The sequence below is a fragment of the Sitodiplosis mosellana genome, unplaced genomic scaffold (genome assembly GCF_009176505.1).
Source record: "Sitodiplosis mosellana isolate CC-2019 unplaced genomic scaffold, AAFC_SMos_1.0 Smas_scaffold_1, whole genome shotgun sequence".
Classification (NCBI taxonomy): domain Eukaryota; kingdom Metazoa; phylum Arthropoda; class Insecta; order Diptera; family Cecidomyiidae; genus Sitodiplosis; species Sitodiplosis mosellana.
Window position 1 is genome coordinate 9,010,088 of NW_022595244.1, and position 15,806 is coordinate 9,025,893.

At 38.0% G+C, this 15,806-nt stretch overlaps 1 protein-coding gene across 2 annotated transcripts in view; it reads right to left on the minus strand.

The window, feature by feature from the left end:
* Positions 1–327: 327 nt before the first annotated feature.
* The window catches only part of LOC129574062 (PAS domain-containing protein cky-1), a 29,193-nt gene continuing 13,714 nt past the window's right edge, over positions 328–15,806 (minus strand). Inside the window, exons 4-12 of one of the 2 annotated variants that reach the window (XM_055455433.1) lie at positions 12,443–12,504; positions 7,910–7,999; positions 6,165–6,419; positions 4,292–4,476; positions 3,785–3,891; positions 3,408–3,561; positions 2,167–2,347; positions 1,248–2,136; positions 328–1,150 (exon numbers count right to left, since the gene is read on the minus strand). In XM_055455433.1, the coding sequence (XP_055311408.1) occupies positions 1,122–1,150; positions 1,248–2,136; positions 2,167–2,347; positions 3,408–3,561; positions 3,785–3,891; positions 4,292–4,476; positions 6,165–6,419; positions 7,910–7,999; positions 12,443–12,504 (1,952 nt within the window). In that variant the 3' untranslated portion in view covers positions 328–1,121. Of the gene's footprint in view, positions 1,151–1,247; positions 2,348–3,407; positions 3,562–3,784; positions 3,892–4,291; positions 4,477–6,164; positions 6,420–7,909; positions 8,000–12,442; positions 12,505–15,806 lie in introns of both variants that reach the window. The other variant, XM_055455424.1, reaches the window with a different exon arrangement.

The following is a 15,806-nucleotide window of genomic DNA, read 5'->3' on the forward strand; positions in this document are numbered from 1 at the left end:
AACTAACAATAACTTTGACAGAGTTTTGATCGAATCGATCATCATAGCCAAAATGAGCTTCCCATATTTTTGTCTATCGAATTAAATAGTCAATAAGACGTTGAAAAGTACTTACGATAGTTGATAAATGTTACTTACGTTTTCACTCGAGGCTTCTGCATCTCTGATAAAAGGTCAACTTGCTATTTCCAATGCAAGTTTTGGCCTTTTTTCGTGATAAATGCTATTTTCCACCAAAATTATTTCTTCCGCAGTGGAAACAAAACAAAAAAAAGGAAAAAAGTAAAAATTCAGAAGAAAATAGAATCAAAAAGAGTATTTTGCTTGTTTTTTCTTTACAAATAGTTCTGATTTTATTGCTTATTTTTCACTCGAGATTGTTTCGGACAATGTCCATTTTTCTCGATCAGTTACAAATTGGTTCTAAGTTACAGTAATGCCATTCGAATTGATAAATAGGAAGTTACACGCTAAAATTTATCTATATCTGAGGAAGAGTATAGGACTTACGTAATCTAGAAATACTTTTATTTTTCAACTCACTCTCTTGAGGATTTGCTTGAGAAATGCCTCGCATATAAAAAAAAATTGTATGAAACTTAAGTGTTATAAATAGTTTGTAAAGCCTCGTTCCACTCGGTTCAATGTGTATCAAAATGTACAAAATTCCTTAAACATGCGATTATACACTAAGCATTCGACATTGAAGTATAATTCGATTTGAGGTTGCTATACAATAGAAATAAATAAGACATTTGTGGTTTTTTTTGGAGTTATCCATTAAAAAAATAGAAATTACTCGAAAAAGTACTTCGAGTCGTCATTTGATGACCTTCATAGAGGAAATAAGTTAATTGTCTAATTTAATACTTTTCAAGTGTGAAAATTGCATGCATTCCTTATAAAAACTTTGTTTTTATTTGCGAATTATTACAAAAAAAAGAATAAAAACGGAGTTTTCTCTTCGAGCGCTAGTAAAAAGTAAACGTTGATCACGAAAATGCGATAATGAGGACGCGTAATGAACGATTGCACGAACCAGCCACGTGGATTGGATAAAAAGTTTTCGCCGTAAAAAGTGTCGATTTCAACCAGTGAAATGAAATCAATGTATGTGTTTATTAGCGCGAGTGACGGTCTTCATGAATTTCTGAAACAAAAATTTGCATACGAAAATGTGTTGCTATGAAAGTCGATTCTAATGCCGGTGCAGTATGTTCTAGAAAATGGATAAAAAAAATGCTTACCAATGTCGTTATCGGGAGATCGATCCAAATTGTAAAATTTATGTTCGTTTGGTGACGTGGATAGCGTAGCTGCAGACATTAGCATTGCGCCCATGTGCGTCATGCCATTGGGAACGGTGTGATTATTGTTATTGTTGTTGTGGTGCGTTGTATCGACGATTGGAACGAATTGTTCGGGCATCCAGTCGAATGAGAATGCAACACCGTTGGATGAGGTAAGCGGTGCACTTGTCGGTGTTGGCGGAGTGCGTGATAAATAGCACAGTTCTTGCTGTGCAATATCGGGTACTTTTTGTGTTGTTTCCGACCATGGTGGTGATGGGTTCCACTGATCGATCAGATCGGTTGGCTCATTCGAAATCGCTTTGATGTGAGTGTGTGAATAGCGGCCGGGCACGACTGTGGTCAATAAAACGGTGCCACCATCACTTGTGGTCGTCTGATAAACTGGTTCGGAGTGCAAAGTTTCATCGGACGATGTTTCTTGTTGATGTTCTGGAATGAACAACGGTTCCAATCGATTTACGGCTCTTCGTTTGGCCGGCGGTGATCCGGAATCGGAATTCGATTGGTTCGTTGATTTAACACTCCCGCTGCTGGAGTTTCTATTGTGGTTGGTTGTCATTGGGCCAACGTGGCCGCTATAGTCAACCGGTAGAATTGGGTCAATGCGATAAGCGTACGGGCGATAGCCATCGTTTGATCCATGGTAGCTTAAATGAGGTGTACTGTTTCCATAGTGATTCACCAGACCTGGTGAGCTTTGATGCTGTGCCACTGGCGAATGATAACCATACGACGGCATGTGATGTGAATGAGTCAAATAGGAATGTGTCAACGGCGTTTGCAGCGAATTCGGTGAATAATGATGGAAACTGTGATGATGATGATGGTGGTGGTGCGAGTGGTTGTTGTGATCGTGCAAGTCATTTTGCTCGGGCAGTTGCTGCTGTTCTTGTTGTTGCTGCTGCAAATACGTATCGTTATTGGCCTGCACACGAGCCGGTCCTTCGTATGGGATTCCAAATTGAATTTTCGATTGAACCGTATAGTAATGATAAAGCCATGAATTCGCATACATCACCGACGCCTCGCTATCACTACACAAATCGAATAAGAGAGAGAAAAAAAGAAGAAGAAATCTATTTAGAAATCACGTGCATCGCATAAATTCCCAAACTTGTTTTCTAATCATAAATCAGTGCCATTGAGAGAGATGATCAAAGCTTCGAGTTGTTTCGAAGAATTCGGAACTCTGGCCACACTCCTGCACTCCCATCTAAATCCGTAATTTATGTTCTGTTTTGGCGTTCGCCGATTTGACACAGATAACGAAAATTCGAGTGCGTTGCAAAAAATGCATGGAATTGCGTGTGTTGCCGATGATTTTGGTTCCCACAGACTGTCTTTTTCTAATGTTCAATGCGCGCGACCGCCAGCCACGTTGCATTCATATGTCGCATACCTTATTATTATTATTGATGGGCGCGCACAATTTCGCCAACGAAAAATATTCAGTTTGATTTACGAATATCTGAACAATTTAATGATAATGTTGCGTTTATCATCCATTTCATCTGGCGCATTTTTGTGTGCGCGCATGTCGCGCTCGATCTCGTTCTGTTTGTTTTTCTGCCATGTGATATTTGCATTCGATTCAACATGGGTTAGCTGTGATTAGCCGATTTTGATTCGTTTTTTTTTCGTTGTGGTGTGTATGTGTATACCGTCGTTTGCATCGAATTTATCAATGTCTTATTTGAGATTATTGCCGTTTTGAATGTGGCTGGGCTGCATAATCTTGTGGTTCGGAAAATTAAGATTGATAATGATTATGCTGTCGTTATGCAATTCATATTTATTGTTATGATCATAACTATAAAACAGTCTGTCGATGCCATAAATTATCCAGTGTTCATAAAATGCACCGCGAATGACGTGGTGTACCGCTTTTGCTTCATCTCTCACCCTTTTTCTCCTTTGTTTCAATGGAGCTGTTCTTTGATTTATTTTAGTGCTCTTTTTTTATGCGCATAAAAATAAATCATTTCGCATTAAACAACGGAGCTATTTGTTTGTTTTACTTTTCTCCAATGGACGGAATAAACGCGAAAAAAAGTGCGCACACCGCACATTATGGTTTAAACATTCAACACTCACCTTAGCACTTGATTTGTGCAGACAATAACCGGCTGTTGACTATTATCTTGACTATCGCGAACCTGCAGCACAACATGCGCCCAGACAAATGTACCCGAACGCCGTTGCATTTGCACCAACAGAATACACGATCGATCTTGTTCCGATTGAGTAACTGTGTGATGATGGTTCAGGCAGACACATGAGTCAAAACATACATAGAAAAAAAAGACGAGACATAAAACATAAACAGATTAATAAATTAAATGGCCGCGAATTATGCATGGAACATTGAAAAGTCATCAGCATAAAACTTCTTTAAGAAGCCAATAAAATTGACATTCATTTCGACGGTTCGGCGATTTTTTTACTATGCACAGTAATAAAACGACACTTACTTAGTCGATGTTTATTTTGTGCTTCTCGCATACTGTCCCAATGCAATAGGTGATACCATGAAACGCCTTGCAGCTCATTTCTCGTATAGCCCATGTGAAATTCACCACTTCGAAGATAAAATGGAAAAAGAATGCAAAATAATTTATTCAATTGACTTTGAAATAACACAAAAGCCACCATTATAATGCAATAACAAAACGTAATTATAAAATACTGAGATTTTATTAAGCAATCAAGTCAGCTGAAAATTCAAAGCAATTCATTCGATTCGGCAGTGAATGAGAGGAAAATGACGTTTCTTATGTTGGTTTGTAGTTGAAACAAAAACCAAAAACAAAATCTCCGATTAACGGCTGATTGATTGCGTTAAGAAAACTAACAGCATTTACACACAAAATTCCTCATCCACAGTGCACATTAATTGACTTCTAACATTTTAATTAATGTGTACGTGTTCCAAGTGCATTGAGCAAAACGATCGGCAAGAAGCACACAGATTTACTTACTTTTTGTCCATGTGCATAATTTTCATGTCCATTGAATGAATTGTGGTGAATACATTGGTTGCACCCTGCACAATGCATTCGCGTGTCTCGGGCATTGCGATCGGTGTGCATGTTGCCAGAAATACTGGTTCGTTGCGACTGCACAACGGCAAATATGATAGGTAATGTCCTTGAATTAAAACCACCTGCAATCGATTTTTTTTTTCGAGCGAAACGAAAGAAAAACAAAACACATTATTTTTTACGAAAAATGTTCAAACGCTGTAACAAATGATATAATATTATTATGTTCAGTTTTGTAATGCTGAATCATACTGTGTGTAAATTGAATTTTCAATCGGTCGCTTTTGCAAAAGCGATTCATGAATTTAGAATTTGTTTTTTCGTCGCATTCACGCTTGAAAACTGTGAAAAACAAATAAATAAAAGCGACAGGATTGCGACACACATTGTATTGATAAACCGAAAAAGCTAAATGCCGTTCACACTAGCGCACGCTCTCTTTTTGTCTCTCTCACTCTTTCGGTTGAAACATCAGAGCCATTCAGCGTTAGATTGTTCGATTTGTTCATTCATTTTGATTGCTGTTTTGTCAAAGAGGAAAAACGACGATTTGAATTTATTAACTTGTGTGTGTGTGTGTGTGTGTGCTTCGACGAAAAAAGCGACTATTTTTTCTGGTTTGATTCTCGAGGGAACTGACTCGCGATTTACGCTCCAAATGCAAGAATTTCAAGCGTAGCTTATCTGATCTTGATACTTGTTTTCGTTCCGAAATGAAATAAAATTGCATCAGTGTCGATTTTTGTTTCGTACATATGTGCCTTATTCGCCATAGAATCACATCTCATGTCGAATTCTATGTGCAATGCAGTGCAGTGAAACACACATTTTTACGAATGAAAACCCAACGACAGATAAGCTAACCGAACAAAATGACATTGTGTGTTTACGTTAGTGCACCAGTTGTGAGATAGAGAAAGACAGAAAGAGCGGGAGTAAGAGAGAGACGACATTGGCAGCCGAATGCTACCCGAGAGGTAGAAGAATTTAATGTTAATTAAAGAAAATGTTGTTCGATTCAATTTTGCGAACGAGCCCAGCCAATCGGTGACTTAACACACGATCTGCACACAGACCGTCACTCTGTCTGTACGCGCGTTCGCCGAGTGTGCGCGCACCCGCACGTCGCTCTCTCTCTCTCTCTCTCTCAATCGCGCTTTGTTTTCGCTCGCTCGCTGCACAGCACTCATTTCAAATGCAAACGTGTGTCGTCGTTTATATTTATATAACTGTTTTGGCCGATGGCAAACTTCGTGTGTTCATAATTACTACGTTTACGCATGTGGTCCTTTGCCTTTACCATCTTACACAGATGAGATGACTCATAGGTTTCTTTTTTCCTTCTCTTCTTCAGTTTCTCTTCAAATGCAATCGAATTGGACGGAAGAGAGTAAGGAAAATAAAAACGAATCAAGATCAAAACAGTAACACAATATCTCGTTGTCCATGGACGATGTTCCTTCGGTATGTGTGTGTGTGTTTTCAAACGGACAATGGGAGTCAATACAAATTTAAAACGGATTGAATTGAGTGTTGTTATTTTTTTCTCCTTCTTTTTTTTTGTTCTGATTGTACATCGGACAGAAGTCGCTTGAGCATCGACTCAATGAGAATGAATGCTGATGACGATCGAGTAAACACATGCCAAAAACTTTTTAAACGACTATCAGATCAATTTGCATTGACAAACACTGGATTTTTTTCGGTTATGTTTGTTTTGTTGCTTTTTACACTTCGATTCCGAAGGAGAAACACCGATGAACGGTGCGGGTGGCCTATGATTTGTTATTCGTTTTGTCGTTAGCCTTACCTTTTGATCGCCAAAACGCATTTGACGCCGTGCATTTCGGCTAACATTCATTCGACACAGGAACATTCGGTGTTCACCGTCCAACGCGGTGCTGGCATTTAACGGCGAACTGTGGTGATGATGATGATGATGATGATGAGATCCTGAACTGCTTGTCTGTTGCGGTACACTGCGACTTAGTTCGGCTTGAATTGACCCGTGATCTTGTTTGTCGATAATATCATACACTGAATCACCATGAATCAACAGATCCTCCTGTTGAACGTTGAGGAGAGAAAAATAAAACGAGAAAAAACGAAAAAACCAAAATGAAAAAAAGTGTATGAAAATAAGAGAACGACTTCGAAGTTCTCATGTCAATCATAAATTACGGTGCGTATAGTTTCGCTGAGAACGAGAAAGAAACGAATAAAAAAGCAACAAGCATCGAACGATCAGTCTCAAAGTGGAGAGATTAAACGATTTATTGATATTAATTGAATCGATAGGCGTGTAATTGAACTTAATATCGAACGAACATTGTATTACAAATCGAAAAGTGTGGTAATGCTTATTTTGTACCGTCTCATTCACATCTCTTGCGGTTCGACCTCCGAATGGAATACAAAGTGAACAACACACCGTGTGGATGCACTCGATTCAATTGTATTGCGATGAGATTACTTTTAAAACGTCTGACTTCTCAATTTATGCGGTCGAAAGTAGCCGCGGACTGTGTGTTTTTTTAGCAACAGAAATTAAGATTTTCACTCTTATCGATTCGATCGCGGCTGCGTACAATATCAATATTTCACACCAAACAACTTGGCTTTTCAGCGCCACCAATTTTCCGAAACGAAATGCTGTGCACTCGATTTCATTAATCAAGAGCTAAATTGTAAAACGCCCGAATCACTATGTCTTTAACCACGACGATATAACGATGTGAAATAAATCATAATTAGCGCTTGCGATATCGTACAAACCTATCTAAATCGATGTTTATTTATTTATTACTCACGTGTGATTGAGAAAAAGAAGTAAAAAAAACAGTGTGTGTGTGTGCATTCATTCGCCTTGAAGCCGAGAGCCGCGATGATGAGAAGTTCATTGCGAGAGATATCATTTCGAGATTTCTAAATCGTGTTCCGCCGTACGTGTAGAAATATGAATTGCTTATTGAAAGTATACTAACCAAATTAAAATCGATACATTAGCTGATATTCGGTTCAATATTAGTTTGATTTATTCGCGAAATTCCTTGCAATGAAGTGAGCGTACCAAATCATAACTCCACTTCGATCTCATAGATGAAAATGGTGCGGTTTTTGTGCAATAATAATAAACGCAATCATTGATTTAGTTTTGCCAAAGACGATTAGCTTGCGTTTAACTCAACAAAATGCACATTTTTTATTACGCAAAAAGAAACACCTCGAAATGAGAAATAGAAACTCCGTTCGAATTTCAACGAGATAGAACATTTCGATGGAGCTCCGACAGAGTTTGACAATCGGCAAAAATATGCCTACTGGCGATTTTCAAGAGCATAAATCATTTTGAGTGGTCGTTTCATACACTCTCTATTTAATGTTAATTTATGCGTTATTAAACAGATACTGATTTATTTAGTGATGTTCGAGAGAATGAGATGCGATCGATAGTTTCGCACCTTATCATCATCAGCAGCGACAACGATGACGACGTCGAGGATTACGATGAACATGAGAATTCAAAAAGACATATATAAATTGCTAAGTACTTACCATTGAATGGCCTAAATATTCGGCTGCATTATCCGAGATATAAAGTAATTTTCCGTTTTGTGTTAACATCATTAAAAATCCAGACATTGCCTATGTGAATGGGTGAATAAAAACGAAAAAAAGGAATATGAAATGCCGTCGGAAAACATTCAGGGTGACAACAACGATTCCGATCAATAAGCCGTGTGAGAAATTTTCCACGCAACAGATTTCACATTGGCCCAGCATCACCGACGTGATTGTTTCGGCCAAAGCCGAAAATCGGCTAAACCTTTTCCCGCTGAATGAAACGTCAAACTGAATCAAAGCCTTGTCGACACATAAATGCTTAATTCTTTGCGCGTAAGGCTCCCATTCTCTCTCTCACTCACCTCTTTGTTCAAGTTTCATTTGGTCACGTCATGACGTTGAGCAAAAACAGTTGAAGTTTTTGGAGTTGTCGAAAGTTTCACATGAAACAATGTATTCATTTGAAGTGATCGAATTATGGACACAACATTTGGCCAAAATAATTCCACGCCGAGCCGAAAACAACAACAAAGAAATTGTTTCAATTTAAACAAGCCGAGCAAAAGAGAAAAAACAGTCGCCATATAATTGTGATAATTGCGAAAGATGAAAATGACGCGACGAGATATTTGTTTTGGCTGTACGAGAGATTTGCATGTCAATCGCATTAAAGTTTATTTTCATTTTCGCTCAATTTTTTGAATAAACATTTATCGAAAGTAATCGATTGGTTTTTTCTCTCTCTCTCTGTGTGTGTGTGTGTCTCGTATTTATTTAAATAATTCGAATTGTCGGATTTTAATGAGCATGGCAAACCGGTAGTGGTTGATGCCCAGGTAAAAATGCTCGCTTCAGTATTTTCGGAAAGAAGAAAGATAAAATATTTTTTCGATTATGATGATTGACATTGGGAATCTGCCGATCATATGGAATATAGTACACACACGCGTTTCAAGTTACACAATTCAATGATCAAGTGTTCGATAGATGTGTGTGTATGTGTGCCCGACTGTGCATATTTGAAATTTTTGCATAATTGTAAATTGCCTGAAAGCAGCCGATTTCACAAGAACGCACGGTGAATTAACTTGTGGTTTGTCGATTGTTGCGTTGTGTCGACTTTTTTTCTTCGCTCTCTTTCTCTGTATTCAGCTGCATTTGCAATACAGATCGATCATCACCATGCGTTTGTTTTCGGGCATTATGCGCACACGGAACACACATTCAAAGTGCACATAAAAAAAATGTTATAAACAATATTTGCTGCCTTTTTTCTCCTCCTTACTTCTTATTACTGGCTTTGTTTTCACTGGAATATAAGGCCAGATTACCGGCTGATGCTATATCATTATAGACCGAAATGGCTGGAAACGAAACGTTCAAATTAACAAGAGAAAAAAAAACGCAGCGCAAACTGAGAGCCTGATAATAAAGTCGATTGGTAGTAGTTTAGCACATGGGACGGAATGAGATGCGCTTATGCTCGCTCAATAAAGCCTAACCTCAGCTACACACAAGCCGAAGAAAAAAAAACACGATAAACGACCAAGACCAAACGCTTTCGTTACATTCACATGCGCTGCTGCGCCCGAGATTTTTTTCAGAGTGCAGCAAACCTCGAAAAAACCTCTAAGAAGTAAATGTGCAACGGAAAATGTGTGTGTGTGTGTGTGTGCAGCAAAGAATTGGAGCTGTCTCTTTTGCGTTCCGCTTTTGTATGTGCGGTGCGCGGGCCTGCGATGGTGTTAGTGTCGATTTTGTTTCACAATCGACGTATATTAAGAGGCGTGAGAACATTTTGCGAATGTTGGATCGCGTGCGTGTTATTATTGTGATTATTATTGTTATTATTGGGTCAATTTCATTGAATCTAATTCAAATTTATAGTGTAGATGAGCGCGCTGCAGCTCACATACCGATCCGTTCAACAATTTTAAAATCAGCTAATGCGCATTCTGTAAGCTGCTTTACAATACACGGCTTGAACTTGCCCGTTGTTGTTGTTGTTTTCGCTGTTTTTTTTTATTCTGATTTAAATTGCTGTCTGTTGCACTCGATATGAATGTTCAAGTTCATGCGTATTCGTTGCACTTCGTTCGCCGGTTAAACCGAGTCGAAAGTGTTTTTCATGCATTTTTTTTTCTGTGCTCTGATACAACGTAACCGATAAGAAATAGGCCAATAATAATGATTGGTTTTGGTGCTATGATGAAAATTAAAAGGATATTCGTTGCATGTAAGAGCACCCAATAACTTCCTCGCTTGATTTTCGCATGATTTTCGTCTGCGGCGTGGTAATGGTTCATTTCGAAATGAATCTGTTGCACGGATGCTTTTGCAAGAAATTTTGCAGAGAGGGAAAAATAGTTAAGGTGTTTGCCGCGTCATAGGCTAATTGGATTTCGATTTCATTTGCTACATTGACAACAAACACATTCCGCAGTTAGTTTTTTCTTTTGCTTATCTGCGCACATATATCAAACACTTCAAAATCGTGGCTGTCATTCGAATTTCGTTGTCAATTTGACAAATTTTTCCATTTGCTTAGAGGATGACAACACACTTTCGTGTGATTTTCGTTTTCTTCTGAAAGAGTTGTTGTGAAATCGATGAAAATTCCTACGAAAATGATTAACTCAATTCACTGAGTCAGTGGCATTGTTTTCCAAATGCGCACCGCGATAGAATCGCCAATTGAATGAGTAACAAACCGTACACAATTGATGCAATTCAAATGTTGAGCGTGGTTCAGACAATGTTGTCGTTTCTATGCTTATAAGGACATAGTCAATTTCGTCGTTGCGATATAAATCATCGTTGAACGGCGCAACAATTCCATGAGTTCATACAATGAGCGTCATTCAATTACCAAATTTGGTTAATGATTGCATTCGAAACGGTTGTTTTGTGATCGTTTGTAAAGATGTTGTTATACGCACAAAGAGCCATTATTCGTTGACTGTTTCTCTTGTAAACATTGCGAACAAATGCGCTAATGTCTGACCAAAAATGCAAATCAAATCGTGGAGTATGTGGTCCGGATCGAGGCGAAGAGCATTAATTGAAAGTTGCTTTATGAAAATATGTCATAATTACGGTTATTCATAAAGGAAGAATATGGCAATTTTTCGGTCGATACACAAAACCATAATGTTCGAAAGAGGCGCCGAGCGGTTCTACAGCTCAAATGTTAATATTTCACCCGACTCAATGCGGAACAATCTATTTGAATATCCTCAATTTGGTAACACCGGCACAACGTAAGCAAATGATATTTTGATCGAATCGATGCAGTTTTGGTAGTGCCTAAAGTCATAAACGCGATGCCATTCGAGCTTGTGAGGAAATTTTTTTAGGTTAATGACTTTCATTTGGATCATTCAAACATAATACGAGGAGTCAAACGTAGGCTCAAATTCATTTTTGCTCGAAGCTACTCTGGCAAACACTGATCGCTTTTCTTTTTTTCCCTTCTTTTCACGTACATTCTGCGTTCGACAATGCTAATCGCTTTGTATTTTTTCTTCTAATTTGATTCATCACAATTTCGATTTTCTTTGCTTTGTTGCTCGAATTAGACCACACGCTAAACACTCTCAGCGCATTCATCGATGCATAGATACAATGTAAGTACCATGTAAATGAATTGAGCCGAACAAACCACACAGAGAATCTAATTCAAACTTTTTGAATTGCCATTAAACGTAATTAAAGTTATAAGTGTGCGCACTATTGATACTCTCTCTGTGTCTCACACACAGACACAAAAAATGGCATCACAATATGTATACCAATTCAAAGTGAGTGTGTATGGCTCTGAAGGTTTCTTTTACCTCTTTCCTCATTCATTGGATCATTCGTGTGTGTGCTTTTTTTTCTTCCTTATTCTAGCCCGTTTTATATGTAATGTGCTATAAATTACCTTTGAATACCGTTTCGTTCACAAGAGTTGGTTTGTTGTGGTTTTTTTCCCTCTATTTTCTTTGTTGCTATTTTTTGTTTCTCGTCCACATTTAGAGCTTAATTCGTAGGAGGTGGAGAGGAATTATAATGCTTGAAACGATGTTCTGCATGCAAATCAATCATTATCCACGACACACACACACACCGATTGCTTCGAAGCGGTCCACATCGTTCAAATTCATCGTTTCTATATGCTTTGATTATGATGAGACACACGTCAAATGATCGCTGTTTACGGCACAGTTTCACGGTAAAAATACTGTGTTGCGTACATTACATTTGATCCATAAGGCTTATTTCATAAACCAAAACGAATTCGGTTACTTCGAATCTAGCGCAAAGATTAGCAGAAGAAAAAATGCTCAGGCAAAGTTTCATAACACATTTTTTTTCGGATGAGAACCATTCAAGGCTTCGATTCTTCGAGTTAGAGTAATTCTTTTCGGATGATTGCGTGGATAAAAGTTCTCATTAATTCATGGCTTTGCGAAATATTTTAAGCAATAACCAAAACATCGTCAATAAATTTCAGTGATGATGCACTTGTTTCGTTTTACTTACTTTGGAAAATCCTATATTTGGCGTTGGCACATGGTGCATTGTTAGCTCATATCGTTTGAACACTGAAATAAAAGGGAAAAAAATAAGAATATTTTATGAATAAAAAAAAAATCTAATCTAATTGAATGATGATAGATCTGTATGATGAAAATTGCCAAGTCATACCGCGTGTGGAATGTGCGAACCCCCATCACAGTTTTCTGTAACAATGGCATGAACTTGTTCAGCCACAGCAACAAATTATTAATTTACTTTACATAATAATAACATTGAGCGTTTTACACATGGCAATTTCGATTACACGCATAAATTTGTCAAGTTTTTTCTTTCTTCTCTCGACTCCTCTTCGTTTTGTTTCATTTTTTTTCTCCATTTAATTCCCGTTTAGAACCGTTTCTTCTCAATTGAAGTTGAAGAGAGCGAGAACGATCGAAAATAACAACGTAACATGGAAATTATGTGTTTATCTTGTCTTAAGCTTGAATCACTTACAATTATGTCGACCACATTGCAGCGCGGAGTGAAGTGAGAGAATGAGCGTTTTTCAACGGAATCAATGAGCAGCAGGGGAAATGCGTTAAATCGTTCGAATAACAACGAAAAATGGTTCGTTTTTTGTTCAATCTCTAATAAACGATCAAGTGTAGGTAATGCGATTAGATAAACTCTCTGTGTGGATGATTTGTGGGGCCAAAACTCTTATTCCGTTGTGCTTTCGATCGATGCAAATGGGTGTGTTCGATTAATTGATAATGATGACTCTGTACTATTTTACGTGCTCTTTCGATTCCACTCACACACAAATCTCATCTAATCTACATTGAGCTGTCTTCTTCTTCTTTTTTTTTCGACTCTCGCTATTTTCTGCGCTCAACTACTCCAGCGCTCGGCTGATGCTCATCTCCACTGATTTTCATTTCCTACAATTAATTCGTTTAGATCGTTTTAATGCGATCGCAGACAAAAAGGAATTCTGTTTCGTTTGAACCATTTGTTTTTCTGTGTGCGCGCGTATTTCGTTCACAATTTAATTGATTCTTTTGTGTATTTGGTTCGATTGTGTTGGGTCTTTTTTCACATCGGCTTTCAGCTTCAGGTGAATTCTTTCAATGCCGGCACATTGCTGTGGTTGGGTTCCACTATGGTGAACTATCGAAACGAGAATGGAATGTTTGCCGAATGAAGAAAGCTGAGCTTGATATTTTCGTGGAATTTAAATTACAAATCGAATTTTGTTTTTGTTCGAGATCGATGATTGGCTTGAAACATTATTGATTTGCTGTTGGAGCTAAATCAATCAATTCAATTTTCGAATGTTAAATGATCGAGAAAAATCGTAAATGATACCATTTTTCCATTCAAATGAAAAAAATCTTGACGTCGAATGAAAAATAAACTCCAGAGAATAAAACTGATTGAACTGAAACCAAATCAAGTTTCAAGTATTTGAAAAATGGTGTCAAAGCTGTGAAAGGAGCTTTGCCAAAGAATTCAAAGCATTAAACTGATTAAAGTGATAATTAGTGAACATAAATTGATTTCCGTAAATGTTATCGGTATTATTTGACTTCTTATGCAATATGAGATATCGAATAATTTGCTTGACTGTGCCAATCGTTGTGAAATTCGTCGCTTTTTCCATTGATACTGTGTCGGTAAGACGATCGGTTTTTATCTAGCCCTTTCATTCACACCAACAAATTGAATGCGTTCAGGAGAAAGAGAGTGGCAGACAAAAAATAACGAGCAATACGTAACACACCATTAGTTGGATTTCAGACGTTCAATGGTTCGTCTCCATCCAAACACCTCTCTTTGGGTGATTCTTCCTTGTTGTTCAAATTTTTTTATGTACATTTAATCGAAACACAGAGCAAAAACACTATGTAACTTAAAAGAAAATAAATTTTCGGTTGAAGATTTGTTTTCACACAAATTAATGCTGACAATGTGCTGTGTACGACGAAGGGTTAAGCGTCTATCGAAAGCGTCTATTCAATGGTGCAATGAATACAAATTATCGGTCCGTGCGAAATGTTTATCGAGGCAACGAGCGATAATACATTTATATTAACTTCCTGGGCAATAATGCAGCGGTTGTGCAGAGCTGTGTATAGTAGTGTCTAACCATTGCATGATCTATGGTTTGAACTCTCTTCTAATTTCACCAAATAAATACTCGTAATACCGACTACAATAATATCTAATTGCTCGGATAACTCGGTTATTTGCTAGCCACGTTATTTTTCTTCGACTCCTTTAACAAACCACACACAGAGATCGATCGCGATTTTCACAATTGCTCGTTCCAAGTGCACATTGGCTGCTTGGTATACTGTTTATTTTTGTTGCGCGCTTATGAGTAACACGCATCCCGCCATGCTTTGCTTGTTTATGGTTGTTGCCGTTTTGAATGCGTTGCAATAAAAACACTATTCAATTCAATGAAATCTCACTTGTGGCTGAGAGAGAGTGCTAGAGAGAGTGAGGAAGAGGGAGCAGAGAAAAAACCGTCTCGTTTTATTTTCTTTTATCACTTCGCATGTGGAAAAAAATGCGGTTCAATTTAAATGATACGCGATAATAGCAGTAACAGAGTCGGAGCGCATCATGTCTGCTGATGCAGAAGAAAAAACACACGTGCGAATTTTAACCACTTTGTGCTAATGGAAAGTACTCGATCCGTTTTTAAACAATTAGTGCAATCAGGTTACAAACATTTGGTTTCTTTCTTTTTTTCTCTCTCTATCCCTCTCTGACTCGCTCTCTGTCTCTCGCAAACGTGTTGCTGCTTATTATTTCGATTCACATCCATAAGCAATAACCGTTTAATTCCTGTGTGTGCCGAACCAAAATAAAATGAACGAGATGTACGCGCGCGCAAAATGCTTGTCCGATTACAAGAATAATAATAAGCATGCATTTATGTAATGCGCTCGGTGCTGCTTTTTTCCCTTGTGTTGTTTTTTCCTTTGCTTTTGCTTCATTTGCGCTGAGACGCGTTATTCTCGCGTTTCATAGTCAAATGAAGATGGATTGGGCCGATTAGAGACGAACGAGTGTTCGATTATTGTGTCGGTACAATGGATTCGTGTGCTCCTTAACATTTGGCACTGAACTAAAAGCGCGCATATTTGCTAACTCTCACCGTACGCTCGCACACACACACACACACCGTCAATTGCTTGCGCTGCAAAAGTAAATACTCAGGAGATATTGATAGAAGTAAATTATTGCACTGCTTTCGCGTGCAAACCGTTTTGCCGTTTTTTTTTGTTTCTCTTCATTTTACTATTCGTTTATTAGCGTTCGCTCGGTTCGGGTCATTTCGTCGTGGATGAGTTGCATTTACTGTGTGCGAGCC